This window comes from Nothobranchius furzeri, chromosome 6 (genome assembly GCF_043380555.1).
Source record: "Nothobranchius furzeri strain GRZ-AD chromosome 6, NfurGRZ-RIMD1, whole genome shotgun sequence".
NCBI classification, from domain to species: domain Eukaryota; kingdom Metazoa; phylum Chordata; class Actinopteri; order Cyprinodontiformes; family Nothobranchiidae; genus Nothobranchius; species Nothobranchius furzeri.
This window is the reverse complement of record NC_091746.1, coordinates 45,716,656-45,744,526: the sequence shown is the minus strand read 5'-3', so window position 1 is coordinate 45,744,526 and position 27,871 is coordinate 45,716,656. Positions and strand designations below refer to the sequence as shown.

The 27,871-nt window shown below is 40.6% G+C and overlaps 1 protein-coding gene and 1 long non-coding RNA gene across 2 annotated transcripts in view; both read left to right on the top strand.

Annotated features, from left to right (window-relative positions):
* Window positions 1-27,858, top strand: part of snx30 (sorting nexin family member 30) — a 34,034-nt gene extending 6,176 nt beyond the window's left edge. The window contains exons 3-9 of the mRNA XM_015976631.3: window positions 11,599-11,709; window positions 12,211-12,369; window positions 12,542-12,731; window positions 15,915-16,114; window positions 18,337-18,426; window positions 18,658-18,810; window positions 25,546-27,858. Of these exons, the coding sequence (XP_015832117.3) occupies window positions 11,599-11,709; window positions 12,211-12,369; window positions 12,542-12,731; window positions 15,915-16,114; window positions 18,337-18,426; window positions 18,658-18,810; window positions 25,546-25,623 (981 nt within the window). The 3' untranslated portion in view covers window positions 25,624-27,858. The remainder of the gene's footprint in view (window positions 1-11,598; window positions 11,710-12,210; window positions 12,370-12,541; window positions 12,732-15,914; window positions 16,115-18,336; window positions 18,427-18,657; window positions 18,811-25,545) is intronic.
* LOC139070311 (uncharacterized) lies at window positions 20,867-21,567 on the top strand. The gene is made up of 2 exons (XR_011520850.1): window positions 20,867-21,400; window positions 21,497-21,567. It is a non-coding gene; the product is annotated as an uncharacterized lncRNA (long non-coding RNA).
* Window positions 27,859-27,871: the final 13 nt, after the last annotated feature.

The window sequence follows — 27,871 nt, the reverse complement described above, 5'->3', positions numbered from 1 at the left end:
AGGTATGACATCCTGATGGGTGGTTTTACCTGTCAGATCGTCATACTTTCTGTTTTTGACAACGGTATGACATCCTGATGGGTGGTTTTACCTGTCAGATCGTCATACTTTCTGTTTTTGACAACGGTATGACATCCTGATGGGTGGTTTTACCTGTCAGATCGTCATACTTTCTGTTTTTGACAAAGGTATGGCATCCTGATGGGTGGTTTAACAGTCGGATAGTCATACTTTCTGTTTTTGACAACGGTATGACATCCTGATGGGTGGTTTTACCTGTCAGATCGTCATACTTTCTGTTTTTGACAACGGTATGACATCCTGATGGGTGGTTTTACCTGTCAGATCGTCATACCTTTTTTTTTTTTACAACGGTATGACATCCTGATGGGTGGTTTTACTCGTCGGATCATCATACTTTCTGTTTTTGACAACGGTATGACATCCTGATGGGTGGTTTTACCTGTCAGATCGTCATACTTTCTGTTTTTGACAACGGTATGACATCCTGATGGGTGGTTTTACCTGTCAGATCGTCATACCTTTTTTTTTTTTACAACGGTATGACATCCTGATGGGTGGTTTTACTCGTCGGATCATCATACTTTCTGTTTTTGACAACGGTATGACATCCTGATGGGTGGTTTTACCTGTCAGATCGTCATACTTTCTGTTTTTGACAACGGTATGACATCCTGATGGGTGGTTTTACCTGTCAGATCGTCATACTTTCTGTTTTTGACAACGGTATGACATCCTGATGGGTGGTTTTACCTGTCAGATCGTCATACTTTCAGTTTTTGACAAAGGTATGGCATCCTGATGGGTGGTTTAACAGTCGGATCGTCATACTTTCTGTTTTTGACAACGGTATGACATCCTGATGGGTGGTTTTACCTGTCAGATCGTCATACTTTCTGTTTTTGACAACGGTATGACATCCTGATGGGTGGTTTTACCTGTCAGATCGTCATACCTTTTTTTTTTTACAACGGTATGACATCCTCATGGGTGGTTTTACCTGTCAGATCGTCATACCTTTTTTTTTTTTTACATTGGTATGACATCCTGATGGGTGGTTTTACCTGTCAGATCGTCATACTTTCTGTTTTTGACAACGGTATGACATCCTGATGGGTGGTTTTACCTGTCAGATCGTCATACTTTCTGTTTTTGACAAAGGTATGACATCCTGATGGGTGGTTTTACCTGTCAGATCGTCATACTTTCTGTTTTTGACAACGGTATGACATCCTGATGGGTGGTTTTACCTGTCAGATCGTCATACTTTCTGTTTTTGACAACGGTATGACATCCTGATGGGTGGTTTTACCTGTCAGATCGTCATACTTTCTGTTTTTGACAAAGGTATGGCATCCTGATGGGTGGTTTAACAGTTGGATCGTCATACTTTCTGTTTTTGACAACGGTATGACATCCTGATGGGTGGTTTTACCTGTCAGATCGTCATACTTTCTGTTTTTGACAACGGTATGACATCCTGATGGGTGGTTTTACCTGTCAGATCGTCATACTTTCTGTTTTTGACAACGGTATGACATCCTGATGGGTGGTTTTACCTGTCAGATCGTCATACTTTCTGTTTTTGACAACGGTATGACATCCTGATGGGTGGTTTAACAGTCGGATCGTCATACTTTCTGTTTTTGACAAAGGTATGGCATCCTGATGGGTGGTTTAACAGTCGGATCGTCATACTTTCTGTTTTTGACAAAGGTATGACATCCTGATGGGTGGTTTTACCTGTCAGATCGTCATACTTTCTGTTTTTGACAACGGTATGACATCCTGATGGGTGGTTTAACAGTCGGATCGTCATACTTTCTGTTTTTGACAAAGGTATGACATCCTGATGGGTGGTTTTACCTGTCAGATCGTGATACTTTCTGTTTTTGACAAAGGTATGACATCCTGATGGGTGGTTTTACCTGTCAGATTGTCATACTTTCTGTTTTTGACAACGGTATGACATCCTGATGGGTGGTTTAACAGTCAGAAAGTCATACTTTCTGTTTTTGACAACGGTATGGCACCCTGATGGGTGGGTTGTTCAGTCAGATGTCATACCTTTTGTTTTTGACAACAGTATGACATCCTCGATGCTCAATGCATTTTTTTTAGAATTAGGTGAAAATAAATTTGCGATACACATTCATCAGTACATTTTTTTTTCCAATGAAGCTCACCAAGTTGGTGCAATGGCAAAAGAAAGCAGAATAGTTGATTCACTGATTCCTGTTATAAAGAGCAGTCTCCATTTGAATAAAAAACTGAACACGAAGAACTTAAGTTATAAGAAAGGGAATACAAACTTTATTTCCAAGTAAAACACACACACACACACACACACACACACACACACACACACACCACACACACACACACACACACACACACACACACACACACACACACACACACACACACACACACACACACACACACACACACACACTTATTGCAATTCACACTTTTTACATTTGAAAAGGTCAACAAAATGGGTGGCACACTCTTTGTGAGTCCATCTTGGACAGAAGTCGCACTGTATCTATGAGGCAGAATGGAAAAAAATTAGTTATAAGTTCATGTTTAAAGCATTGGAAGTATAAAATTCTATGGCTGTGTTTTTACCATTTCAATGACGTCTTTGCATGTGTCATGGTGCAACATGTTGCATGAAACACAGTAGTCTTCCACCTTATCTGTAATATAAAGATAGACAAATGAGAATTTCTTTGAACACAATCAGACTAAATATAGCTAGGTAAATGTAGCAGGATGGTCTCACCCACACCTGATTTCAATGAATTGTCTAATTATCAGCAAAGGGTATTGTGTTTGCCCCTTGGCACATGCTCCTTCTTGCTGCCACTGCTTCCAGGTCACCCATGACTGTGCTGAGTCTTCATGTCTGTTTTCACTGACTACATGAAGGGCAAGTTGTTCATGCCTCTGGTAGGCTAGGGTTTTCCCCCCATTACCAGGGCTTCATGATTTAAAAGTGCCAAACTGTTCTGCTTCAACCCAACTGTCTAGCTTGAATTTTAACTAAAAAAATTGCTCGTTTTGAATAATGTGTAGTAATCGTGACACTTACCATGTCCTCATTTAACACATCCATATACCATACCTGTAATCCAATATTCTATTACATCTCAAAATGTATCCTTTGTGCATGCACAAACTAAGTCTTGTCTGCCATACACCATGTCCAAACATCTTAGCTTAATCCCAGAGGGTTAAAGAGACAATATTAAAAAATAAGAATGTGTAAATGACAGAAAATGTATGCTATATGTATTTTTCACCTTTGCATTGCAGCAGTTTTGTTGCAATGTCCATCCTGTCCTGGAACATTTGAGCAGGTGCAGTGCTAACAGACTGCAGATCTCCCACCTGCAAGAAGCTTTCTGCAAACTACACAAAAATTTTATCTTAAATTTCAAATCTTATTTACAAAAATTATTGCATTTGTATTCTTGGTACCCTCAAAATCAAGACCCCGCAACTGCTGGCATCGGGCTGCAGGCCATGCGGCAGAGTTTTGACCTTCCAGTTGCCCTGTCTGGCATCTTTGGCTCTCAAGAAATTCCTATGTAGTAGCATAAAAACTTGAATTAGTGACATTGTTAGCACAATAAAAGCAACTTAGGAACCGACTTATGGTGACCCGATTCACACTACCTCCAATTACGGAGAATTCTTCTTTGGTAAATCCTCTCATGGCCAAGGGGGTCAATCACAATAACCTCCTTGTGATCCATCCTGACAAGCTGTTCATTAAGTATGACATCTGTTACTTTTTAAAAGTATCCACATGAATATTGATTGATGTAGTTCTGGGAACAAAGATAACATACCACTAAAATCCAATGACCACCGACATTTACAGGGCACAACCAAATCGAGGCTTCTGGGAACGCCATCTTTATAAATGACAAAAAACATTGTTAGTTTTGATTAATTTTTACTTAGACAGGAGTATAGCATAGCAAATACTTACTTTTCGAAAAACCCTGTGCTGCCCTAGATGAAATAAAGATGATCCAATTACTGCATCCATGCGGTATATTGGTATCTGAAATAAAACATAATTGTGTATGATTTAATCATTACAAAATGCAAATAATGGATATATATTTTATGAACAAAATATCTATACCTTGCCTTTTTCCACAATGAGGTGGAGATAAGCATCTAGGATCTTTTAAAAAAATAGCAGCTTTAAATTATTTTCTAGATCCACAGCATTGGAAAAATGTGTATTTCCAAGAGAAAGTAGTCTTACTTCATCTGACAGCCACCCATGTCCACATAGTGTACGAAAAGATGTATCATACAGTTTGTATGGACCAACCAGGGCTTCTATTTGGCCAGTCTTTCAAAGACCAAAGTTTAAGTACTGCAAAAAAAAGGTAAATATATTATATATATATATATATATATATATATATATATATATATATATATATATATATATATACACACACACACACACATTTTTTAGGAACAATGTGAATTTGTGCATACATGAGCAGTAGCAGGCAGTAAACAAACATGCAGTGAACGAACTTGCAAATAACTGACCAACCGGTCTGAACCAATGGCCAACAGGGCCAAAAACTTTTTTTGGTTTGCAGTACTACTGCACCTTGCCGCTGCAATGTTTTCTGGGACATCATGGGAGGGGGCGAAGGAGATGTCTTGAAAGGGAGTGAGGGCAGAGTCTTGGGACGGGGTGAGGGAGATGTGCAATGAGGGGGTGAGGGAGTTGTCTTGGGAGGGGGTGAAGGAACCCTCCAGGGAGAGAGCGAGGGAGACATGTTTGAAGGGGGTGAGGGTGATGTCTCAGGAGGGGGCGAGGGAGATATTATGTGAGGGTGTGAAGGAGACATCCTGGGAGGGGGCGAGGGAGACATCATGTGAGCGTGTGAGGGAGACATCCTGGGGGGGGCGAGGGAGATATTATGTGAGGGTGTGAGGGAGACATCCTGGGAGGGGGCGAGGGAGATATTATGTGAGGGTGTGAGGGAGACATCCTGGGGGGGGCGAGGGAGACATCATGTGAGGGTGTGAGGGAGACATCCTGGGAGGGGGCGAGGGAGACATCCAGGGAGAGAGCGAGGGAGACATGTTTGAAGGGGGTGAGGGTGATGTCTCAGGGGGGGCGAGGGAGATATTGTGTGAGGGTGTGAGGGAGACATCCTGGGAGGGGGAGACAACTTGGAAAAGGGAGGGATCACCTTGTCGGAGTCCTGATTTTGAGTTTTCCCCACCAGATGTGTTTTGCCCACGTACTTAATAACTGACTCCCTCTCTTGCTTCTCACTTGATTCAAGTTTTTGAATTTTTGTTGGTGGTTCATCTGGCCCAGCTTCCTTGTGTCCCACATTGCCTCTTTTGTAGGGCTTTAGGTGAGTAATGCTGTGCTTTGTTTTCAAGTGTTTCCCTGTCATAGTTGTCAGCATAGCAGTCTTGCCCAAGAGTTGCTGGATTGTGTATGGGCCAGAATAGTCACACTCCATCCTGGCTCCTTTTCTACTTCTTTTTCTTACATTGTACAACAGCACCTCATCCCCTTCTTTGAATGTAAAATGTTTGTATTTTTTGTTTGCCCTATTTGCATATGCTTCCTTCATTTTCTGTTGAGCCACTTCCACATTTTCTTTTACCTTCTCATCTCGGTCCTTTTGTACTTTTTCTTACTCATTTACATATTCGCTGTATTCCGTTGGAAGGATAATAGATGACAGCTACATTGCAAAAACAGATCATGTTTTTGCAATACAAATGCTACACATTTAGACACTGTTATAAAAACATTACTGTTAAAAGATTCTATGTCTGAAAACGATTACAAGTATTTACAAAATCAGCATGTATATTAATATGTTAGTACAAAGGAAGATTCCAACATAACTCATGACAGGCAGACTCTTACCGGCATTTCAACGGGAAGTTCACATGGGAACCTTGCCTCTCTTCCATACATTAGGTAGAATGGTGAGAATTTTGTTGTGGTGTGCATTTTGGACCTCAGTGAAAACAAAGTGGCATCTAGATACAGATCTCAATCATCCTGCCTTTCATTAACAACTTTTCTGAGGGCCCTAGAAAAAAAGAGTTTCATGCTTCAATAAGAAATACTTGAATTTCAATACATCTTTGGAATATTTATTCTCATTTTCTAGTCACAAAGCCATAGATGAATGAATACATGCAAATTATTTTAACTCAGTGAAGTCTGAGACCTAACTTTACAAAGTACAAATACAGGACATGTTAAGCTGTGGCAAGGTGGTGAAACAAAGGCCCGGGCGGTATTCGATCCCCAGTCTCCCGGGTGAGAGTCATGCGTGCTAACCAGTCAGCCAAAGGGAGATCCGTTTGGCTGACTGGTTAGCATGCATGACTCTCACCCGGGAGACTGGGGATCGAATACCGCCCGGGCCCTCGTTTCTCAACCTTGCTTCAAAGCAATTGTCAAAAGAAGTTAAAACAAGACACTGCTGTAATTGTTTTCTCACCGTTTAATGTTGTCATTTGTTTTTTCATCCAATCCATTAGTCTGCGGGTGATATGCTGCTGTCACACTCCTCTCAATTGAAAGGAGCTCACATAGTTTGCTGTTGATCTAAAAAAAAACAATGAGGCACATTATAATTAGTTATTTTACAGATTTGACTTTTAGGCCAATTAAAAATTTATATTAAACATAACTTACTTGATTCACAAACTCTCGCCCTTGGTCTGTAAGAATGCGCAGAGGACAGCCATGCCGATAAAAAATCGTGCATAAATTTTGGGAGACTTCCTCTGCAGACTTGGTTTTCAGAGGGAAAGCCTCCACCCACTTTGAAAAATAATCCGTGGCTGTCAATATGTACTTGTAGCCAGAAGGGGTCTGGGGAAGCGGACCTGTCAGATCCATTCCGACCAGCTCCCACACACCAGATACCTGTTGGTGATAGATTAAATGTTTATGAACAGAAGTAACATAGAAGTAATAAACTAACAGAATTACAATGGACAGTCACCTTGATGCAATCCAGTGTTTCGACTACCTTCAGTGGAGGTCCAACTCTTTGGCAATGGTCACATTCAGACAGCTAGAAAATGTATTTTGTTTTATGAAATTTATAAATATTGTATATTAGAGATTGCTAACAATGAGGTAACATACCCATTTCTCAATGTCTGCAGTCATACCATGCCAATAAAATTTCGAACACAATGATTTGCGAGTTTTCACAATGCCACTGTGTCCTCCCATTTTTGAAGAATGGATTTCCCTAAAGTTGGTCCAAGCCTCCTCTTTTGATTTAATGGCTTTTCGCCTAGGCAAGGGTCCAAAGAATAGACCCCCAGCTTTATTGAAAGAATTTACACATTAGTCACATGGCGTATTATCAGAAAATGTGATGTATGCTTAAATCTTAACTTACCATGAATGCTGAATTTAGAGGCATATTTCCTTAGGCTTTGCCTTTGTCCTTTGGTGTAGTGCAGCAGATAGGAACCCTTGGTAAGGAGATTAAATATCTCATCCCATCTGCCTTCCATTTTACTGTAAAAAATGAAAACAAGGAAGTAATTTGAAAATTAAAACTTCTGATTTAAAAAAATAATTATACAGTCAATTATGTTCATATACACTGAAAACAACCGCATGTTGAGGAAGTAAATTATTATAAATATGACGAGGCAGCATTCAAACAATTTTTTACTTCTAAAATGTTTCTTATCTCAAGACTGAAGACATTTATTTGCCATTTGCACACGGATCAACAGTCCCTGCACATTGGAATTCAGTGTTGTATGTGCACATAGTCCATGGAAGGAAGTGTTATTCCTATGATCCTCTCTGCAGACTTTATGACTCTTTGTAGAGCTTTCCTCTCTGTCTGTGTGGTATTTCCATACTTATACCATTCTTATCTGTGTGCTTCCTTACAAAATTATGATTTACGGGTAGATACATAAAAGAAATATGGTTTTTAACATGTTTCACTTTAACAGAGACAAATCTTTTTATGTGTTGGTTTATATCTAGATATTTTTCTGCTTCCTGGTTTGTAGTTTTGAATCACATTCCTGCGTTTTTAAACAAGTAGCAAAATAGTTTAAGCAAGCAGAAATAAAGTATAAAAAACTCACTAACATAGTAGTCAGACATGTTATTTAATCATATTTCTAGTCAAAAACAAAACTTTTTCAGGAGGAACACGGAATTAGAAACATGTTCATATTATATGAATCTATTAAAATAGCCCCTTTCGTCTTTAAAATGCTGACTTTAATTTCCTCACGGACTGTATAATTGTTGGTCTTGTATTGTTTTTTTTTTACTTCTTGTTACTATTTATATGTTTCATAGCCGTTACATGACGTTCAGGCATCAAAGTTTAGTTGTTTCATCAGCGATTAAATTACGTGCAGAAATTGGCAGTCAAAAAAATGCACTGCACACTGAAAACTGTGACTAAAGTACAAAATATATCAAATAATGTGTTAACATTAAAGAATATAAATGAATTACTTACATTTTAGTCGTAGTTTCACTTTTTCGCCGATCTTTTCTAGTCCGTATGCTCATCTGACGCCTCTGTAGAACGTACCGGAGTTGTCGAGTAATGCGCATGCGCGCACATGCGCATTATCTGCAAGTATGCTCCTCTGACAGGTATGCTGTTCTGACACAACACCGGCTCCCTGTTGGATTAACCAGAGTGAGTGACACACACACACCGTACCTGCGGACTCCTGAGCCGCTAAAAACGGCTAAATGTGCGCGTGCAGCTTGCCCCTGATTGCTGTGAGACCGGGTTGGGGGTGGGGGTGCAGCTGTGGTTGGGACAATTATTACATTAACTGATGGACTTGTAAATAAATAGTTTATAAATAAGGTAGAAATAAGTTCCTCACGCTGATAACTAATAACTAATCTCTCTAAGGACATGGTGCTAGTGCAGTCTCCTTCAGCACCTTGACATGATGTAATGCAAAATTTTGTGAACATCAATTTGCATGTATTTGTTATAAATGCCACTGTATAATTCTTGCTATCAGTATTTGCCAGATATTGGTATTTGGGTCTGTACTGGTTAGACAAATGAGTTAAACCAAGGTCTATAGCCCTTGGGTCATAAACTATGAGCTATAAGTATGTGGCAGTGTGAGTGTCCTGTCACAGTGTCCCGATAGATTATGCGTCCTGGCTACTTGGCCAAGGGGATGTCTCTTTGGCTGACTGGTTAGAGAGTATGACTCTCACCTGGGAGTCTGGGGATCGAATCCTGCCTGGGCTCTCGTTTATCCACCTTGCCACAAGTACATTGGTCTTTTTATACTGGGAATCGGGAGTTATTTTAGTGATCATCTTGCTTCTTGTTTATTTTTGCCCTGATTGTGCCCTGAGCAGTTTTATGACTGAATAAAAACAAAAACTATAATCTACATAAATTGAAAAATCGTCTTAAAAAATCGAGATCTCAATTTCAGTCACAATAATCGTGATTATTGTTTTCGCCATAATCGAGCAGCCCTACTTTAGCATATCCGGTCACATAATGATGACGTCATATTCAGTGGTCGTTCTGCATCATTTCAGGCCTCGTGGTCAACTGTCTGGACCGCTGAACAGTTGTGCCTGGCTTATTTTCTAAGTAAAATAAATATGTGCAATACGTTGTCAACATCAGTGAGTCTCTAAGTCTATTCTTTTTGTATGTTATATATGTTAAAATATTTGTAAATAGGTCGCTGATTAACACTTGCAATTAAGTGTTGTGATGGTTTTAAAAAAATTCTGAAGGTAGTAAAAAAGTATTAAAAAGTAGTAAATTTTACTTAAGGATTGCTGTATATACCCTGAATATATTTAAAATGGGTGTTATACACCTGAATTGATTACCTGGAAAAACGTGTTAGTGTTGATCAAAATCAGCAGATGGTAACTCAAAAGTCAGACTGACTGTACGCAAATCAGTAAAGTTGGAGCACGATTTTGTCGAGGTGGCGTCACGGGTAGAAGGTCAAATAATCGCAGGAACATTTGTTTTTACATCAAAGTAAAAATAGACCAACCACCTTCACCTCTGAGAGTGAGGCTTCTGACCAACGTCTGTTAGTTTGTACCATAAATAAACTATAAATGGCTTGTGGGTGTTTTACAAATATACTCATACAGTAGTAAAGTTTTGAAAAGCTTACAGTCGGTGTTACTTTTGACAAGAAATTTTAATTTAGTTTTAGTCTTTAGACTATAATTCTTTTTAATTTTAGTCACAATTTTGCCGTCCATTTGTTTTAGTTTTAGTCTTATTTTAGCAATATTTTTCAACTTGTATAAAGGAAATATTAACTGCACCTACTTGAAACTGTAAAGAAATATGAAAAATTCTTATTTCACTCTTTAGATCAATACAACTCTATTTATAATTGGTTCTATAACAATAATTGCAAAAATGTCTGTTGATGTTGGCAGCTAACGAGAGGTGATTAGCTTACAGAGGCGACTCTTTGTTCTCCGCCATAACATGCTTCCTTTGAAGGTGTCCGTGCATCGCTGATGTGCTCCTGTGAAAGGAGAGTTTCACTTTGCAGATTTTGCACTGTACTTGCTTCTCTTTTGTCTTTGTGTAATGCTCCTAAACCTTTGAGCTACGTTGCCGACTCGCCATAATGTCTTCTTTCTTTGGTGATTCTGATTCGAAGGCTGATCTGGATGGCCGCTACTGCGCTTGTGCCTTGAGCAGAAAGGCAGAAAACAGCCGCTTAAGGTGCCGCGGCAGGCAAGATTAAAAAAATGCTTATAGGATAAACTACGTTGATTATTACAGTTACAGTGGACTTTTTTGTTTGTCGATGTCATCGTGGTGAATTGACTAATCGTAGCTGCACTTCTTACAGTTAACGTTCAGTCTTCATTGGCTTGAGCATTGGGCAAAATTTAGGATTTGATGGTTTATCATCACCACCAGAGAAAGAAATACTTATTTTTTCTTAGTAATTTTTGTTCACCTAAGAGATAATTTCAGAAGATTTGGCATTAAAATATACTCTACCAAGCATTTTACCTGCAGTTTAAGGGTTAATGAGGTGTTGGATATGAATGTTTTTTTCTGTGTGTGTGTGTGTGTGTGTGTGGCATTTTCCATCACATATGGTTGCTGTTTAGCAGTCACAACTCGACCTGACGGAGCTCTGTTTGTTCCAGCAACAGCTGTTTGAAGCCTTCCTGATGTTTATTGAAACATGGATTTAGAGGGGGATGCGGGCTGTAGCCGCTCACTGGCTACAGTTGCCATGTCCACTGTTGATGAGGCTCAAGGGGCTGCACACATGTCATGGCCTAATGTGAGCTCAAATTGTTAATGGTGTTTGCTTGTGTACACAACATCATTTAGTCGATCATGTTGGTGAAATTCTGCAATATTTATCATTTAATAAACTTATCAGGAACTCTTGCAGTTTTCTCTGTTTGGTAATTTTAAGAAAATGAAGAAAAATCTGAATCTTAGAGAAAAGTGTATTTGATTAATGTGTAACAGAAACATTTCTTTCGTCTTATTTCAGACAACACGGATAGAGTTTGACCTGCCAGAGTACTGTGTCCGACGGCGCTACCAGGACTTTGACTGGCTGAGGACAAAGCTGGAAGACAGCCAGCCAACCCACCTCATCCCTGTAGGGCCCATGAGCTTTTTTCTGTTTTTCTTTTGCAACCCATTAATACAAACCTGGCAAGCCATCCTATCTATGTGAATATATAATCTGGCCACTAGGGTTGGGCATTGGGATGAATTATTCTACCACTGGCGATGGGCTGTTTCTTTGTTTACTTGTTTGTTTGGCCATGAGTATGTTCGTAAATGACTTGTGCGTAGATATTTTACATGTTACGCCCCGAGAGCATCACAGACGTAACAAACGATTTCCATCAGTGCATCTGATCATTATCTCACACTTTCTCCGCGTCTCGCTGCTGTCCGTGCACGTGAGTAGCACAGGATCGAACCTGCAACCTTCCGACTACTGGACATCCCGCTCTACCTACTGAGCCACTGCTGCAGAACAAAATAATTTTTGCTTCGGCTGCCATCTGTCTAGATTTCTACGCCACATTAATGCTGATTATCAGTGAGATGCTCCTCATTTACATTCTCGTCTGGTCTTCTACATCTCCAGCCGCTTCCTGAGAAATTTGTGATGAAGGGCGTGGTGGATCGGTTCTCAGAGGAGTTTGTGGAGACGAGGATGAAAGCTCTGGATAAATTCTTAAAGCGAGTTGCTGACCACCCCGTCCTATCCTTCAACCCACATCTCAATGCTTTCCTGACTGCAAAGGTAGGACAACTATCTGCTTATAGTTGAATTAATGACTAAAAGTAAGCAAAAAGGAAAGTAGCCTCACTGAGATATTAATATAGAGAACAAATTCATATTATGAATAAAAATGTTAAAATCAAGTGGCTTTAAAGTGATGCTATTTAGGTATTTTTGTCTTGGATCTGTGCAGGACCTCAACAAGCGGCAGGGCTTAGCCCTGCTGACTAAAGTGGGAGAATCTGTGAAGCACGTAACCGGAGGCTACAAGCTGCGGGCACGGCCATCGGAGTTCTGTGCCATGGGAGAGTACTTGGACACGTTCAGCCAAAAACTGGGAACCCTGGATCGCATTGCCCAGAGAATACTCAAAGAACAGTCAGGTATCAGTATCATGTCATGATGTAGACGTAGTTATAATTCAATTATAAAATAACATTTAGTCATAAATATTTAAAGGGTAAAGTTGTGATGGAGCAAAAGCTACAGCAACACTGCACCGAACCAGAAGATGGCTCTGCCTTCTCAGGGAGCATAAAGGAGAACATTTGGAAATATCTTTCCAACCGATACAGATTATTCATCATAAAGAAACTGAGTTATATTGCAGGAGCCGTGCGCTATTAGTTTTTTGCCACCTGTTTAACTACTCTGGAATTGATAAGGAATTGGATCGATAGACAGAATCGACATCAATTCCCACCCCTAATTTATACCTTCTCCGGCTTTTCCCTGCTGTGAGCCAGCATACTCCCAGGCTGTAAGGGGCAGCATAGGGCTCTACATTCTCTCCAAGAATTGACAACATTTTGATCACGGTGGTCTTTTTGGCCGAATCATAAAGTTGTCTGTACTTAGGAAACTGCCACTACGAGCTCTTGCCAGTCCGCCATGTTTTTCCGCACAGGACCGTCCACGTCCACGTGGTTAGAAAATATCCTAGCTGTGTGGCGTAGAAACTTTGGGCCAATTAGAACCAATTAGCAAATGCAACAGGCGGGACTAGACAAGAAAAGAACCAGAATCCGCCACTTTTCTCATGCTATGTTTTAAGAAATGCACACGTGTGAATTTTAAAGGTAATAATAATAATAAGCTAATATGATCTTCAGTTGTGGGACACAGTAACATTTTGGCATCTCTACTTAAAGAAACAGTGAGTGATTGGGGATCATCGCGTTTCTGTGCAAATACAAAAACCAGATGTAGATTTAAAAAAAAATTTATGTTTATGATTTATGTCTTCGACTTGTCTATTTGCAGGGTATCCGCGGGTCCTTAAAAAGTCTTAAATTTGCTTTTCCAAATTTAAGGCCTTAAAAATTCTTAAAAATGACAAATAATCCTTAAATACAGTTTCCAAAGGTCTTAAATTACCAAAGACCCAATAAACAAGATTATTTTATTTCTATACAATTTTCGTGAATTTCTAGTCAGTGTTCAGCATTTTTTGTGTACGATGTTAGCGTAAGTGGAACCGTACACATTCAGTTGGTTGTGAAAGGGGGCTATTTTTAGATGAGCACATTAGCTGGTTAAGCTAGTGGGAGCTTGCGCCATGGGGAAGTGCAAGTTTAATGGTAACTGGATGGTTAATCCCAAGTTCGCGACGTGGTTAGCACCGGTTCCAGGCAATAGCTGGAAATTATAGCTTAAATTTAATTTTAAAAACAGCTTAAATTTGGTCAAAGTGGCCTTAAAAAAGGTCTTAAAAAGTCTTAAATTTGGCTCCCTTAAACCTGCAGATACCCTCTGCTTGCTTGTACTTTATTTGCTCTATTGTCAGAGGACCCACTCGAAAACGAGATGCTTTATCTCAAGTGGTTTTATCCCCCTAAAATATAAAAATAAAGAAATATCTGTGGCAGTTGGCTGGATTTGCTAGTTTAGTTATGAATGTAGCTTCCTGGAAGGACTGAGTAAAACTTTAAAACCTTTTAACAATAAAAACAAATTTACAAAATTTAGATTTACAAGTGTGGGAGTTGTGTCATCTATTTTTATTTGTCAGCTTTTATCCCATAAAAAGGAGTTCATTGTGTTTTGGTTGGTCTTGAGTTTTATTTACTGGAAGGAACACCACCAACAGACCTGTGAGCATGCCGACTGGCTCAAGCATGACGAGTGATTCTGTAAATAAAGATCTGTTGTAATGGTGTGAATATTAATTTAAGATGCTTAAATTAATAGCAAAAGTTTATTTATTAAACAGAAGATTCAGTAAGATTCTTTTCATTCCATAAACTGGAAATGCAACCCTTTTCTGTGTTTCGTTTCAATAATGAGGCAAGTTTAAAAATGAAGAAGTTTTATTCTAACAATTTTAAACAGAAAATTTGAAGCGACAATTAATTATAAAAAATGACAATTCATGGATGGCAATTTTAATGACAATCCTCAACAGCTTTGATATTAAAAGCAAACCTGTGTTGGATGGAACTAAAAATGAGAATGGTGAGTTTTGGAATGAGTGAATGAAGTTCTCAGAAGGTTTCTTTCAGAGGGAATGGAAGCGTTCTGGTGAAAATGATGTTTTGCGGATAACTGAGTTATTTTTTAGAGAAAACAGCATCAAACGTCATCTGTCTTGTTCTACCTCACCCAATCAGGCTGACCCTCTTGTGGATCCGGAGATCGGAGGATGGGTTCATCCAAGATGACACTCGGGGCTGGCAGAAAGACGCGAGTGTCCGATGCTCTGGTCCAGAGTGATTGCCGGGTACATGGCTGTACGAAGCGTTTGGCAGATGCACGCTTCCGTATTTAAATTAACTTCAGAAATCAATGACTCTGGGAGAGTCTTGCGTTAGCTGGTTTACGGTTAGTTTGTTCTTTAGCCATTCTCGTCGGCATGACAGAACAGCAGGTGGAGGTTAGGAGACGGCCGTTCTCCTTTCCTCGTGGTGTTGGTTCCAGAACTGACGTGAAATCTGTGATGGTTAGTCTTTACCAAACCCTCTCAGAACCCCTCCCTCTCTCCGGAAGAAAGCTTGGTCATGCGTCAAAAACATGTGATGCAGTTATCGTTATCTGAACTCTGTGTTGGCTGAACAGGGTGAAAGTCTTCTTTGCTGAACACATCTTTAATCATTATAATAATTATCATTATAATACCCAAAGCATAATAATCCATTTCATGTAATTAAAATACCTTTATATCTGAACCAAGTGATCATGTTGAAATGATTATTTAAACAGTAATAAAATCATAAGTTTATTAATTATTATTTAATTATTATCATCGTGGCTTGAAGTGTCCTTCTTGGGACGGAACAGCAGATACTGGTGTTATGATCGTGGCTCCTTGGGTTTAATCTGTGGATTCAAAGTACTGTTTGACCCAGCTTGACCCAGCTGGGCAAATGTGACCTTTGGCACAAATCAGAGAACCTTCATGCCGTTACACTGTCGTGTGAAATGCTCCTGTTGGCCATCTGTTGGGTCAGTTAATGAGTTGAGTCAGAAGCAGCCTTGTTTCCAAGCTAAAGGAGAACACACTTGTTTGATATTTGAGAATGCTGCATGTCTCAGATTTCTCCTCTTTTCCTTTCTTTCTGTCTCATTAGAGTATCTAACGGAGCTCCGGGAGTACAGTTCTGTTTACTCTAGCTGGGCTGGCTCCGAGGAGCAGCTGCAGCGCCCCTTGGAGGGTGTCGCTGGCTGTGTGACGACGTGCTGCGGGGCCATGGAGGACCTGAGTGATAGCACGAGCCAGGACTTCCTGCCTGTTCTTAGAGAATATGTTCTCTATATTGAATCCATGAAGGTAAAAAGGTGTTCAGATTGAAATAGGCTTACCTGGCCTTTCCACTGCATGCATAAGTGTCACGTAACGTCCGCAAAATGTCTGCAAAACGCATAGCAGTTAGCTGTCTTTATAGCGGATGGGTGCGTTTCCACCGGCCATGAAGCGTTACGTTTTGGAAGCATAGCAACACTTACTCTTTGTGTCTATTTTTTACATCCTACTCTTCCAGAAGAACTTAATCTCCGCAGTTCAGATTGAGCCAGACAGGAAGTCAAACAAGAAAGCAGTGTTACAGATCCAGAAACGATTGCAAATTGCAAGTTAGAGACTCCCATGAACCAATATTTATAGAAATGTAATAGAAACTCATTAAATACATTTTTACACATACATAAAATATTTAGGCTTTTAGTCATTTGTGTAAGAAAAATGTTTTTATTTATTTATTTATTTTTGCCAAACCAAGTGGCGTTAGCTGAGGAAGTCCTTTTAGCTTAATCCAGAGGAAAAATATGGATTGTAATGCTGGCTCTGACCCAGAGGAAACTTAAATGTTTCTAATTCTACTCCTGATGGACCGAAACCATAAAGTTAGAGTTTGCTGCACGGTCCAGAGAGCAGACACAATCCAGAGGGAGAAACCACCGGCCAAAGCAGAGAGTTTGAGGAGAAGCAGCGGAGGAGCAGCAGGTGAGTTAATGATATTAGCTTAAACTCTTGTGCTAACATCACAATATTGTACAGAATACTATCGTGTACCAGACAATTAAAATAGTATCGGTCAGTTAATTTAATATTAATACTAATGAGCGTCTGTCAGCTGTCTCATTCTCGTTGATATCCATTCACGTAACGTAGTTTAGCGCTTAGAGGGGGGGAGAGAGATTCATAGTCATCCGGTTCTGGAGCTCATGCAGGGTTTTGTGAGCTGGATCTGACTCAGACACCAGCAAGCCAGTCGAACTGGTATTTTATAAAGCTGCACATGATTCTTTGCTGGAGATCCGCGGCGGTTCTGATCTGGTTCTGACCCAGAAACCAGCTGGTCTGCTGAGCCGCGCGTCTCTTCTGGTGGTCTGTTCTGACCTGGTTCTGACTGTGATCTGAGCTCTAGAAATCCGCATTTAATTTTTTAAACCCCACCATGGGTCTCTGGAGCATAGCACGGACCTCCCTGTCCTGGTACCGACCGCTATGGGCTTCAGAAGTCCCGTCTGCACAAAACACCCGCAGGCAACGGAGATAGAGGCGTTGTTTTTCTTATTTGGAAACTCGTGGACTCGATGTCCAGACAGGCTGGAGTTGGTGCAGCCATCACAAACTATAGTTTATCAAAATGAACACGATCCAAAACTAGTAAACACACACACTGACTGGATAACACGACCTCTCTACCCTAAAACTACTCACTCTCCACACTGAACTGAGGCAGCGCCTAGCTTCTAACTCCCTTTGCTTACTTCAGAGGTTCAGATTTAGAAAAAAGAGCCTTTTTAGAAGCTTTGCTGAGAAAGGTCACTTTTTACTAGAAAAACTCTGTTATGTATTTTAAAATGAAATATCCACAATAAGCATTTCAAATAGTATTTTTGCACAACATTTTATATGAATTAGAAAAAAAATGTAACCTGCTATTGGCTCATCAACTAGTTGAAAAAGGTATGTGATTAACTTTGAATCCTCCATAGCCGAGGTAAACAGAACAGAAAATAGACCATAGCTCCTTTTGGATACATGTCATCATCCTTTTTTCTTGCTCTTTATCACGTGAACTGCTGAAATCACACGTGGTGTTGCAATTCTCCTGTGATTCTGTAACCTCGTGGGACCAGCTGCATGAAACACCTTTGCTGCTTTTTTACATCTGAAACACTTCCGTTGGGAAGGGAGCTCGCCGGTAAATCAGATCTAATTATGTTCCGTGCCGCTTATGCATCCAGTGGAAAGGCTGTGTGATTGGATAGAAAACAGGAAGCAATATTTTATTGTTTCATTTAGAAATTTTCTGTCTAATATTAGTAGTGTTGCATGGTGATTTCCGGTAAAACATAAACATTAATAATCTTTGCAAACATCACTAGAAGTGCATGCAGAACTGAAATTAACAGATCCCTTTTTAGTGATGCTAGAGGAAGTACCATTCGAGTTTTTATGCTTGTGTCATGTCCTGTCCTCACCAAGCTCTTGGTTTAGCAGGTCAAGCAGTTGCTGCTTTGACGTTGTTCTTTGTCTGCTTTAAGAACGTTTTGAGGAAGCGAGACCAGAGCCAAGCCGAGTATGAGGGCCGCCTCGAAGCAGCTGTATTACGCAAACAAGAAGACCGAACACCCGTAAGCAACATCCGTCATTTCATTAAATTTCATCAAAATTCCATAGATTGAATTATTATTTTTGAAGCTTCAAGTGCTGATCTGATTCACGACATGCTGCTATAAAATAAAAAATCCATTCTTGCCTCTCCAGATTTCTTCCCCCACACATACCTTTGAGATTCAGATCTTACCACACTTAGTTTTGCGTCCAGTCCCCTTGTAGCTTTAGTCTTCTTTGTTTTGCCGTAGATTCCAGTAGAAGTAGAAAAATGCCAGGACAAAGTGGAGTGTTTCAACGCTGATCTGAAAGCAGACTGGGAGCGCTGGCAGAGGAACAAGAGACAAGACTTCAAACAGCTTCTCACCGGCATGGCTGACAAAAATATCAACTATTATGAAAAGGTAGGCAGGTTTTTGGTGAAGCTGCTCAGCTACCATTTCGCTTTGCTTTGTCGTTTTACTATAAACTATTTACTATTTGGAGTTTGGTACTGGATTAGCAACGTGTCTCTGTAAATTTATGTTGTTGTTTTAGTCTTCCTCCATTTATCAGGGACTAGTAGAGCCACGGGCTGCACAGTGGTGTAGTAGTTAGAGCTGTTGCCTTGCAGCAAGGAGGTCCTGGCTTCACATCCCAGCCTGGGGCCTTTCTGCATGGCGTTAGCATGTTCTCCCTGTGCAAGCGTGGCTTCTCTCTGGGTTCCTCCCACAGTCCAAAAACATGACTGTCAGGTTGATTGGTCTCTCTAAAATTGTCCTTAGGTGTGAGTGTGTGCTTGGTTGTTTGTCCTGTGTTCCCCTGCGATGGACTGGCAACCTGTCCAAGGTGTACCCATCGACATATGGGTGTACCCCACCTGTTTGCCCGATGACTGCTGGAGATAGGCACCAGGCCCCGCGACCCTGCGTGGATAAGTGCGTTCAGAAAGTGGATGGATTGATGGATAGTTCAGCCACTTCCTCCACTTCCTGTGTTTAGATCTGTAGGTGTCATCTGGGTGGGCTTTGGGGGGCTTCTAGAAGGACATGCCCACAACACCTTTCCCTGGAAGATGTTCAGGAGACATTCTAACCACAGGCCCATACCACCTCGCCTCACTCTTTCACCATATTGCTAAGCCTGGCCACTCTACAGAGGAACTATTTTTTTCTGCCTGTATTCATGACCTTGTTTTTTTGTATTATCCAAAGCTCATGACAATAGGTGAGGGTTGAAACAGAACGAAGGGCAGATCAAGAGCATTGCTTTCTGTCTTAGTTCCCTCTTCACCACAGTAAACTGGTTCAGCATCCTCATGGCTGCAGACTCCTGTTGATATCCAAATTAATTCTTCCCTCACTCGTGACCCAGAGATACTTAATGTCTCTTTTCTGAGTATTTCTCTGACCCCTGGTTAATAACTACACTCGTAGTCTCAGGCAGCAGTGGAGGGTGCTGGAGCGGAGGTGGAAAAAGGACAGACTGTTGTGCTCTCGACAACTCCTGGTTGACGCTCTTTTCTGCTACCAGAGAGCTTTGAGATCTGCTCGAAACACCTATTTTTCCTAACATCATCTCACAACACCATGGAGACCAGACGAAATTGTGTAGCACAATTAACTCTTTACTGTCTTTAACTGAGTCTTTTGGCCTTACTCCCATCGCCGAGTTATGCACTGACTTACAGAACTTTTTTTTAAAAAGATCTGTGATATCAGACTCAGCCTCCAGCATCTAGGACAAATTGTCCATGTAGATTCTCCAAGTCCACCTAGTTTCTCGGACTTTACTCCAGTTCAGCTTCCTGCTTTGGTGAAGTTTATCAGCTCCATGAAGCCAGCTGGCTCTCCGGTGGGTTGCCTCCCGCCCAGATTGATACATGATTCAGTGTTTACACTGAGCCCAGCTCTATTGAACATTTTTAATACTAGTCTCAGAACTGGAGTTTTTTCTATGGTTTTTAAAAATGCGGTTATACAGCCAATATTGAAGAAACCAGGTTTACCACACCGTGTTTATTTATAGAGCACATTTAAAAACAGCATGACAGCTGACCAAAGTGCTGTACAGCAGGGAACAGAGGAGCTCTGTAAGAAGAAATAAAATCAAACAATCTAAAAATAAGATTAAAAATAGATAAATAAAAGCGCCATCAGTACTAAAAATGTGAGAAAATAAAAGCAGGGAAAGCACAGAATAAAACACCAAAGGCAATCAGTCCTGAGATATAGTAAAAGTAGGTCAATGACCAAAGGCAAGGTGATAAAAATAGGTCTTTAGCGCAGACTTAAAACGGCCTAGTGAAGGGGCCTGTTGTACTTGGAGGGGGAGGGCATTCCAGAGTTTGGGGGCAGCAAAAGAGAAGGCTCGCTCTCCACAAGGTTTGTAGTGCATCTTCGGGATGCACAGTAGTAGCTGATCTGCTGATCTAAGGAATCTAGAAGAAGCATACGGTTTTATTAGTTCAGCGAGGTAAGTGGGAGTTGAGTCTTTCAATGCTTTATAGACAAACAGTAGGATTTTGAACTGTATCCGGTACTGCACAGGTAACCAGTGTAAGCGGGCGAGGATGGGAGTAATGTGACAACGTCTGGAGGTATTTGTGAGGAATCTAGCTGCGGCGTTCCGTACTCGCTGAAGACACTCAATGGAGGAGGCCTTAACACCAATGAGCACCGAGTTGGCATAGTCCAATCGTGAGATAATAAAAGCATGGATGATTGATTCCAGATGAGGTCTCTTGACTATGGACTTTAAGCGGGTGATACGGCGCAGTTGGAAGAAGCAGGGTTTGACAGTAGCATTAATTTGTGAGGTCATGGACAGGTCAGAGTCGAGTCTTACTCCCAGACTAGTGACACAGGGTTTCAGGTTTAGCGATGGAAGAGAAGTGTCGTCAGGTAAATGCTTGGGATTTGTTGGATTAAAAACAATAGCGTCTGTCTTGTTTTCATTGAAGCATAGAAAGTTGGCCGAGAGCTGGTTTTTACTTCAGAGGCAGTCAACGAGTAGGTGAGTGGAATCAGGTTTATTTAAAGCCAAATAAATCTGACAGTCGCCTGTGAAAAGGTGGTAACTCATTCCAAGTTTTGCCAAAATCATTCCCAGTGGTAACAAGTAAATTGAGAAGAGGAGTGGCACCAAGATTGAACCTTGAGGCACCCCCCCCCCAGGGTAGCGGCACAGATGGAGAGGAGCAGTCGTCAATGTGGACGCTAAAGTGTCTGTCTGACAGGTAGGACCGAAACCAGTCAAGTAGGGCCCCTTTCACTCCTGCCCACAATTCAAGCCTCCTAAGTAGGATGTTATGGTTGATTGTGTCGAGGGCAGCTGATAGGTCTAAGAGTAACAGCAGAACATGGGAACCCACATCAGTTCCGACCAGAATGTTGTTTAGCACACGAACGTGAGCAGATTCTGTGCTATGGTTAGGCCTGAAACCAGATTGGAATTGGTCGAGGAGGCAGTAATCATCCAGATGAGGTGAGAGTTGAGTGTGAACCACTTTCTCAGTGACTTTGGATAAAAATGGAAGTTTGGAAATCGGGCAGTAATTGGCAAGCACAGTGTGATCCAAGCCAGGTTTTTTCAATAGCGGTTGAACTACCGCATTCTTGAATGCCATTGGAAATATGCCTGTAGATAAACTGCTGTTTACAATGTCCAAAATTAAGGAGGCCAACACAGAGAGGGCCCCAACTATTAGTTTAGGGGGGAGGGAGTCCTTAGGAGAGCCAGAGTGCTTCATGGACCTGATCAGTTTCACCAGGTCATTTAGTGACGAAAGAACAAAGTCAGAAAATTGATGGTGACATTCTGGTTCCTCCAGACAGGATGCTTGATCTGATATCCTGGATCTTTTGCAGGAAGAAGGTCATAAACTCAGTGCAGAGAGTCGTTGTTGGAGCAGAGGGTATGGCAGTGTCTTTTAAAGAAAGAACATAATAGATTACACTAAATAGTTTCTTTTGGGAGATGGGTGGTGGTTATATTAGAGAAATACTCATTTCTAGCTCCTCTGATGGCTTTCTGATACATGGACAGGAAATCTTTCAGCATTTGTTGAGAAATTTGCAGCCCATCCTTTTTCCACTTCCGTTCATAAGATTTGGATCACTCCATTTACGAAAATTTCCATCCCATCTCAAAAGTACCATTTCTTTCAAAGGTTTTGGAGAAAATTGTTCACATGCAAATCTTTGCTCACATGGACAAAAAGCATGAGATGAACATGTCCGGTCGACCACGCAGTTGTCTGGGTGGCAAAAATCTGCAGTTGAATCCACAGTTTGAATCCAGAGGCTGAGGGGGTAGGTGGTTGTGGGGGTGATGAGTGACGACGAATGGTGGTGTACTGTAACCCCCTCTGTCTAAACCAAATTTCAAAGGAGAACCAAGAGAACTTGAACGAGATCCAGCGGACCAGAGGATGGATGGATGAATCTCTAAGATAGATGTGGCTGAGGTGGTTAAGATCCTTGGTATCCCTGGACTATTGTAGGACTGTCTTGACTGGCATGTCTCTGCAACACTCAATGGACGTAAGCGGTGAAGCTTGTGGAGGACCAGACAATGTTTTTTTGATTACAGGGGGATCACACTCCTCAGCCTCCCTAGGATGTTCTACTTTATGACAATAGACAGGACGGTCCGGCTGACAGCTGAATGTCAGATTGAATAGCAGCAATGTGGTTTTCGTCTTGGACATAAAAATGTGGACCAGGTCTCTAACATTTCTAGGATGCTGGAGGTTGACCCTACCAATCTATATTGATTTTATGGATCTAGAAAAGGCTCTTGATGGAGATGACTGGTTGCACTTACAGAAGCAATCTCAATAACTTTGTCCTGAGTTGAGTGAAATGCACTCGGAGTGTACATCATGGGAAGAGTCTATTAAAATACTGTCTGCCTGTCTGAGGCAGGTCTGCTCAAACATCTCTTGTGGGGTTAAGGGAGCAGGTCGACTCATTATCTAATCTAGTAAAATAGAATATTTACCAAGAAATCACAATGTAACCATAGAAGCACTACTTGGTATATATGTTGTGTGTGTGTGTGTGTGTGGGGGGGGGGGGGGGGGGGGGGGGTGCGTGCATGCGTGTTCTGTCTTCTCGATCCCCAGTGAGTCGTGGAGGATGGTTGCTTATACTGAACCAAGATTCTCTGGAGGTTTCTTCCTGTTAAAAGGGAGTTTTCCTCTCCACTGTCGCTAAATGCTTGCTTAGTATGAGGATTGCTGTAAAGACACTGACTCTAGTCAGTGACTTGGTGCAATTTGCTGGGTTCCTTATATAGGAAACTTTTTTCTGATTGCCTTAATGAACTGACCTTTATTGGAATGTTAACTGTGTGAAGTGGCTTGAGACGACTCTTGACGTGATTTGGCGTTATATAAATAAACTTGAATTGAATCTTCCCAGCGATCTTAATCAAAGTAAAATATTTAGCCTTTGACTTCACAGTGAGGTCACCAATCCCAACATGCAATGCCATACATCACAATGAACTCAATTGTCACTGTAGAAAATCATCGTTATCTCTGTACAGATATCAAACAGCCTGAGTAGACGCTGATGGATCCAAGCACAAACAATAGCCACGTTTACATGGGCACAATTAATCGGATTGAACGCCCAATCAGATCAAATATTCTTCATATAAACATGTTAATCGAAATATTCTCCGGTCATTTGGACTACCTGACTTAAAAAATGACAGCCTAATTAACAAGCACTGGCTTTTAAATTTGATGGCAAGCCGTCCCCGTTTCATTAAATCTAATCCAGAACTTGCATTTTGTGGAAGTAAAATAAAAATCTGATTGTTGCACAAATCATTCGACAAACGTGTTCACGTCTGTACTGGAAATATGCACGGATTCCTGTTTCTGTGAAAGCAGCAGCTGTTGCTGCAGCAGGTGGATGGAGACGTGCTCGTAAGGAAGACTGGTAAACAGACCTGGTTTGAGTTTATGGAGGCTGATGTTGAGTAGAAAAACATCCTCAGTTTAATAGTCTGGGCGACTATCTGCATTAAAGCACGTTAACGCAGATGAGATGCAGTTTGTTTATTAACACATGATGGACACAGGCTTCCAAACTTTTTGAACATGTCGTTATTTAGTTTGAACCAAATTTTCTCAACAATTCCAACTGATTGTCACATTTTTATTAACAGAGCTCAGTAATAAAACATGAGTCTGAACCCCCAACCCCCGCTCCGCGTAGTGCTGCCCGCAGCCGTCACGTCAGACTCGCAGACCAGCTGATCGAGAGGCCAAGACGAGGATAGCCCTTATTTTATTATCGCCAACCATAAAATGCAGCAAAGCAAAAATCTGCAGTTATTCACTGATAAAATTGTAACTTCTATGAGCAAAGAAGTTACAATTGATAAAATGAACCAGGAAAGCAGGATGAATTGTTTTTTCTGTTTTTACATTTTTCATTTCACTTCATGACATTTTCCAGGAAAGACAACTCTGCGCATGCTCAACCCGTTTTATCTGATAGAGTACTTGGTGCATATTAACTCACGGCATGATCAGATCAGTTCAACCCAGATTTGAATCGGATTGGGGAAATTTGGCGCATGTAAACGTAGCTAATGTCGACGTGTGTTACAGAAGCCAGATGGTTGGCCAGAACCTTTTTAGAGCCGATTGATAGTGGTCCTCCGGATGCTGCAGGCTACGGCCTGTGTGATTCATACATTTTTAATTATATTTATTGGAAAACTAATTATTTAATTCCCGCCACACCACCCCCACTCTGATTTATACGAAATAAATGGTAAGCTCAAAAATTTACTACAATTTCTCCCATTTATTGGAGCAGGGAGCAACTTCAGCTTTGAAGAGTTGATGTAACAGTTATTCTCAGCTTTTGCCATTAGAATAGTTGTTTTGAAAGGGTCAGATTTTTCACTCTTATAACTTTTAGAATCAACATTTAACCTAAAATAGTACCAAACATCCATTTGTGAGGTAAGACAACTACAACCCTAACCCAGGTAAAAACGATTCACTTACTAAGCTCACAATAAACCATAAAACTCTTTAGTTTACTCTCAAATTAGAAGTTTAACTTTCTAAATATAAAATTTCCGTTACCTTGAGCCACTTGCTGACTTAATCACCCCTCCTCTCTCTGCAGTGCCAGGCAGCGTGGGAATCTCTCCTAACTGTCCTCCAGGACAAACAGACTGAGGACAAAACCAGTGAGACGAACTGAAACATGTCCTTTCAACTTAACCCATTATCGACACACATTCATGCCAAGGAACGGAGACCAACAAGACGGCAGCTTTTGAACAGCCGAACTTTGCTGCTGTGAGTCTCTCACGCCGATCTGAGCTGCGACGACGGGTAAAGCTTCTGTACAGGTCTTCTAATTTCTATGAACTTTTTTCTACTTTACATTTCCAGTTCACAGTTTTTTGCCTGTGTTCATTTAACCACCGTTTGGAGGGAGGCACTTTTTGTCTGCTCTGTTTTCACACTGAGCCAAATGGGAAGGATGTAGAAGTTTTTGAAGTTTAGATTTTTTTAAAGCCACTCTAATTAAAGAGAAATCATTTGTTCCCCTCCTAATTTCTTCATCAGATTTTTTTCTTTTTGTAACCTAAAAGAAAAAAGACCAACTCATACATTTTTTATGAATTTCTCCATAAAATCCTTTTTTTAGCCATTCCTGATAAATGGCAGTCAAAAAATTGTTCAACTTTTACAAAGAAAATAAAACTTTTCAGAGACGTAAAACATTGTGAATTGCATTGTGAGTGAGAGAGCTGACCTCTGAGGAAGAAGAGGCCTAGGAAGTATAGAAGGGGTTTGGTGCGAATACTGAGCAATAGCACCACCTTGTGGCAAATGTATAATAAGTTTCCCCCACTTCTAAACACTTTATCCCTTTTATTCGTCTCTAGAGATTTCACCCCATTCATAAACAAAAACTATACAATTTATAAATTCTGTGTATTTATGACCTAAACACATTTAAAAAAGGTTTTGCTTTGCTTAAATCTTACATGACATTTCTTGAAAAAACCACCTAGCTTACAAAAAAACAGGTTGAAGGCGAATTTGAACAAAACTCATTAGTCCAGAGCAACGGTTTGCTCCAAAAACCACATTTCCTAAAATGAGATCTTGATTAAAAGTTGTTTTCATAGGTTTGCTCATCATTAGGGCCAGGACTAAAATGGGGAAACTTCCAAATACCCATTTTTCTTCTTTCTTTGCTATTTTGATTTTGTTTTACGTGGGGAAAATGCATTTTCTGCACCTTCATCCAGTATACTGTTATCATATGAGGAAGATTGTTCACCTCCTGATTACCTCGCATCATCACCAGGATTTGATGGCATGAAGCAGCAAAACCGGACCAATGATTTCTAACCAGGCTGCGTTCTGTGACAATAATCTAGCATCACATTCACCTTTCTTTGTTCATTTTTGCACAAATTGTGTTAAAGGGTTCATATTTATTGGTCTGAGAGAGTTTTGTCATATCAAAATGATACAGAATAAAAAGCACTATTTAGATTTGTGTATTTATGTTGATTTAAAAATCAATGTGTTACTTTAAGGATGTGACATTACATCGGCCTCACTTTTGTGCAACCAAACGTTAGGAGACACGTTTCTGCTTCTGAGAGCTTTAAATGTTGAAGCATCTGCTGTTTGGTCTCACTGCCAGTGGTTGAGTGGTAGATTTTCATCATAGTGAAACCAGATGATTAGAACTTCAGGCAGCTACAACAGAGGTTCTGCAGATGCACTCATTGGATTATGATACATTTATACCCACAGATTCTGATTTGCTTGTAGAGCTACGTTTTGGCGTTAATGAAGCCGAGTATCTTTCCTGTAAAACAAAAATAATGTTTAACTCTAGTTTGCTCTGTCCTCCTGAATCCTAGCCATTGCGATGTGTGCCTGCTGATGGGTTTTGCACTAAACAAGTAGCTCAGTTGTCTGAAGAACAGAAAGTGGATTTTTTTTTGCTCAGAAACGACAAACTGTGTGGTGTCAGGATTATCTGATTTGTATGTATATAGTTTTTATTGCATTTCGAACACTAAGAAATAACAAGGCATCATCAGTAAAGCTGATTCAGGGATGTCTGCACAGCCTTTAAGCTGGGGAGAGTATTATATAATTTTTTTTCATGTACAGATGTTTGTAAGCCACATTTTCCTCCCGTCCTCACATGGAATCAAATCTGGTTTTTAGCACAGGACCCTTTATGGAAGGTCGACCCGTTATGAACGTGTGAATCTTTAGTTCTCCTGTTTCTTCTCGGTGTGAACGCTAAGGGAGGTACCCTTATTGTACATTTGAATGTTAATAAACAGTTGTAATTATAAATAAGCTTATATACTGATGTTTTGATGCAATCTATGTTGACCGCCTCTATTGTTTTTCGTATATACCGGACCAATAATAAAGAAAGTAAATGACTTTGCATTAGTTTTATT